Source organism: Mycena indigotica (genome assembly GCF_014461135.1).
Source record: "Mycena indigotica strain 171206Taipei chromosome Unknown Mind.scaff0027, whole genome shotgun sequence".
Lineage (NCBI taxonomy): Eukaryota > Fungi > Basidiomycota > Agaricomycetes > Agaricales > Mycenaceae > Mycena > Mycena indigotica.
Window position 1 is genome coordinate 78,328 of NW_023503026.1, and position 4,728 is coordinate 83,055.

General features: G+C 50.4%; 1 protein-coding gene across 1 annotated transcript; it reads right to left on the minus strand.

The window, feature by feature from the left end:
* Positions 1 to 1,313: 1,313 nt before the first annotated feature.
* MIND_01433300 (uncharacterized protein) lies at positions 1,314 to 4,112 on the minus strand (the record flags this gene model as incomplete). Its single annotated transcript, XM_037370711.1, has 14 exons — positions 1,314 to 1,669; positions 1,720 to 2,094; positions 2,146 to 2,188; positions 2,354 to 2,470; positions 2,527 to 2,923; positions 2,977 to 3,098; positions 3,147 to 3,250; positions 3,301 to 3,380; positions 3,438 to 3,510; positions 3,564 to 3,645; positions 3,691 to 3,711; positions 3,762 to 3,826; positions 3,877 to 4,033; positions 4,083 to 4,112. 14 exons carry the CDS (start codon positions 4,110 to 4,112, stop codon positions 1,314 to 1,316), a joined length of 2,022 nt encoding a protein of 673 aa, XP_037212877.1.
* Positions 4,113 to 4,728: the final 616 nt, after the last annotated feature.

Genomic DNA, 4,728 nt, shown 5'->3' on the forward strand with positions numbered 1-4,728 from the left:
CGTACAGTACGTGCCAGAATACGATACTTGCAGTAGATTCGATACATAAGGTCAGAGCTAGTGATCGTGGTGAGTAATAGCAGGATAGAAACTAGCAGTATAGAAACACAAGTCACGCACAGATTCGTGGTCTTGACGTGGATTCCAGCCTCGTTTCCCGCGTTTCCCTCCCTTGCGACTCACTGTCTTGACACAGCTGAGCCCCCAAGCCTCTCTCAGGCTATCGTGTTCGTCGTCCTGAGAGTCGTTAGGTCATCTTCGCGTGAGAGTCAGACTCGCAGTCAGAGTTGTCGATTTGGAGTCTGGTGTCGGCAAGTAGCGTGCTGTAAGAGTCGATTTCTTCATTAGAGTTTAAGTACAAGTGTGTATGGGCCGCGAGTTTGACGCGGTTGGGATCGAATATGCTCTTCTTCAGGATTTGGCGGAGTTGCCAAGCGTGCGGGACGAGGCCTATTGGAGGCGTCTGAGCGCAGCTGGCACTCGATGAGCTTCCTCTGCGTGTTCTGAGGCTTTGGACCTTTTCTTGGACGCGGTTGACGAGGACGGCAAAGACTCCTGGCAGAGGCAAGGGATGAGCATCACATCGCCGTGTCACGCTAGATTCGATTCTTAACTTACATCTGCTGGATGCGACTACCGCCGCTACTGGGGCTTCTTACTCTCATCTGGACAATGGCGCTCTGCCGTTACTGCAACAAGGACTTCGAGTCATACATTTTTCTCATTCAGATTGCCTCTTCTTATGTTTACTTGGAATCGTTGAGCTTGCACTTCCCAATTTCTACATCTTCGCTTCTTCATCTAAATCTTATTTAGAAGCTTATTTCCGAACGGTTAAGTACTCACCATACTGATGCCTGACATATCGAGCTTGCTCGACTTCGACTCGATGAGTTTTGCGGTCCACCTGGAAGCTTTGAGTCGCCTTGAGATGGCAATGTCCGCGACGGATAAGGCTCATAATAAGATGACGACCGTGCTGTGTATGACTGCGCATAAGAAGATCTTGGGTACATAGCCTCCCCACGCCGGGGCGAAGAGTGGGAAGATGATTGACCCCTTCTACCATTTCGTCTGCTGGGAGACCTTGACAAACGTGGTCTGAAGCGATCCTCCCGTGGGCTTGAAGACCGATCTCTAGCCCCTCGCCTTTGATGTGTGGGAAACGAATGGTCTGTAGCTCTTCCGTCCTGAAAACGAGCGCCTCGTGCGATAGCCCTACTGGTACCAAGCATGGAGTTTCTAATAGCATTGGACTCGGATGTCTCATAGCTCGACGATGTAATTTCATTGCGTCTTTTCGCGCCTACCACCTAGACTGAGTGAGTGACGATGATCAACAATATGGCTAACTCGAGTACCGCAGGATGGTCATCTGTCTCCACCGCTGAACTTACATTCCAGCAATCCAGAGAGTGAGCCGCTTTTGCTTTGTCTGCATCTCCTTCTATCGTCTTGCCTTGTCCTTCGCCTTTATCCCGGACGACGCCCTCGTCCATCCTCATCCTCTGCGTATGAATTTCATTTTCGGTCACTTCCGGATCGATTACGGTGGTGTTAGGGATTGAGACGACCCGGCCGATAAGATGACGGTGCTCCGCCTTCACAGTACCTGAGAGGTAGGCCCATTCCGATCCTGGTAGCTTCTTCCATTTTTGTCCGTTCTTAACTTCGAAGGACCAATTCGGTAAAGGAAATCCATACAGTTCAGCCTCATACGCTTGTTGGGGTATTTCAAGTCGGAAGGCAAGCCAATACAGCGTTTATGAGCTCGGTCATAGACTATGCGATTTGTCGGGATGGGTTGCTTTTGGCCTAAATACATTTGGAATCCTTCTTCTTTTTGCTCTTCGTCCCAGGTAAATTTTTGCCACTTTCCTTGAGGATCTGAGTCCGTGATCGGAGGGGGGACTCTGTATTGGATGTAATGGCTCCATCTTGGCACGAATAGAGTGGAATCTTCTTCATCGTCTTCCCAGTCCATGGGATTGTCCTGAAGACCAGTATTTAAGCGAGGTATTTCGTCGAAACTGGTGTCAGATCTCGAAGGTGGGTGCGGTGGTACTCTGATGGATTCCATGGTGGACTCAGAGGCTGATATGAGTTTAGTGGGCGCTTAGTCGAGTTCGGGACCGTCATAACCACCTTCATGTTCCTTCAGGCGAGTTGGTGCTTGAGCCATCGAATTCTGAAGAAAGGCTCAACTCGCCGTGTGACTGCGGGCCGTCACTGATTGTGACCCGGACAATGCCAGTGAGCGAGACTTTACAGAACAAACTCCAAGACGATTCAGAACACAGCAAAAGCTACTCCCTCCCAAATCGTTGACACAAGCAACACTCGAGAGACGGACGGGTCGTTTGGCGGTCTTTGCAGCGGCCATGTCGGTAATCTGGTGGATGATACGGGGACTCGGACGGAAACGAGCAACGATGAATGGAAAAGGTGTGTGCATCAGTATAGTATCCGACTTGAAACTAATGGCCCGACAGATATTTTATGGTACTCCTCAAAAAGCAAGATTACCTCGGCACTAGAGGGTAACCAAGGTATATGGTTAACGTTTTGACTCGGATGGTGGTGTAGTGTCCGCGAATGAGTGTGCGAGTGCTGCCGTGTGTAGATGAGCAGTCGAGACTTGACATGCACTTGCAGTTGCAGACGGGTCAAAGCAGAACAACATTGAGCATCTCGTAAGGCGTGCTTGATCTCCACCAAACCCTCGCGGCAACCACCATTGCCGCGATCCAATCGTGGGATTGCGGAAGGTGAGAAGAGAGGTACGCGTCCGGCCAGTGTCTCTTGCAACATTCTTTGAGCATCCAATGCCTGGAGGAAAGCTTTCGACGCAGTCGCCGAAAAACTGACTCTCCCTGATGTTGCTACTGTCTTCCTCAAATCCACCAATCCACGAATACGCCGCCTAAGCGGAAAACGATCAGAAGTGAAACAGACCAAGACAAAAACAACACGCACTGGTCAGTTTCAGCGTCCAGCAACGCTGTAATGAACTTGGTCAGGGAAACATCACGAATGGGGACTGCTCCCGCTTTATCCAATTCTGTCTGAACATTTTGCATACGGCGTTTCCCAACAACCTTGATCAAGATGAGCATTAGTCGACCACTCAAAGTCAAACAACGCACCCTCAGACTTTGCGTCAGAGAGATTGGGCACGGTTGTCGCCTAAAGTCAATGTCTTGTTCTTGCTTCGCCCACTCTTCCGCTGCCATGTCCAGTAATAACAGCGCTAGCAGATGCCAATGAGTAACAAAACGCGAATTATCAGACGATACTCACCCGGTCCAAGGGTCTTCATCCAGTTCCAAGTCGTCGAGTTGATCCCATCGAGCGCCAGGTCCACAGACGCGTGTGCTTGCCTGCAACCCCACCGATCATGTTCCATTAGCGCTCAATACTTTCGCCGTCCGTCATACCCGAACCGAGAATGTAAAGTAGAGAAAACAGGATTTGGCACTGGATCAAGTGACCTTTGATGTGCATTTTGCCCTTTGAGGCAATTTGGCCAAGCGCTCAATCAGATATTTCATCCACGGACAGACGATGTCGTAGGAGATTAACTTGGGGAGTCTGGAGTTCAAGCGGCGCATGAAGGAAGCGAAGATGCAGTCCAGGTTGCTGTAGCTGACGAAGTATGAGAGCGACTCACTTTCTTGTAAGACGACTTACCGCCGCCCGCTTGCAAATCACCTACACCATTAGGAAGCACACGAATTGCCCCTTGCGCAAACCCCCCATACCAACACCAGTAACACTATAGCCTCGGGAGAACTTGGAATTTGCACGGTCCAGAGCCGCAAGACCGCTGCAAGTGCAATCAGTCGAAGATATTTTGTCGGAAGCGAAACACGTTACCTCCTGCTTGTCCGTCACCGTCAACAGATATTCGCGATAGGGATGTCATTCGATCATGTGCCGCCAACCCGTTCCAAGACCAGGGTCTCAAGCTCGTTTGGTCGTTGAGGCGGAAGCAGGCATTCATGGCAATGAACATGATATGATGCACAAGCATCTGAACGAAGATCAGATTATCATTGCCGGAAGAAATGCAACCAGCTTACTGGTCTCCTGGAGGAGCATCTTCCCATCATTCGGATAGGTGGACCTGGCCGCGGACAAGCGGGACATTTGAGGGCGAGCTCGCCCGGCCCAGTTCCCATCACGCCTCAGGTGTCGATACTGGCGAGAAATTCGCAAAAAGATGGAGTGACGGTCCGGTGGATTGATCCCCAAGCCATCGGTTAGCGACTCCAATGTCGAGTAATAGTCGTAGGCCGTCATTTTTGCACGCAAATACAGATAATGAAATCTGTCAAGACAAGAGAATGTGGCGCACGTTCGGCGAGAAGGTCGTTGCAGGATAATAGCCGGCTTTCAAGAGTTGTCGATCGCAACGCCGCGAATGCCATTGTCGGCAATTATAATTATGACCAAGTCGGGACGGCCAGTTCGGGGAAGAGGACATGTCTGTCCAAGCAAGTGGCCAAATTGGATTCGAAGGGCCCAATCGCGTGAGCTGGTTCTTACGGAGTAGACACCAGTCTATTTCTAGCATCGGAAGATCAGCAAAGATCGAGCGCGATAGGAATTTTTACCTCAATAAAATGGGTTGGGTTGGTTTCATGCTTTCGAACACAGCACTCAGCGCAAACCATGCCGTGGCAGGTCTCGCAATTGAATGAGAAGCACACAGGTCAGACTGCCTGC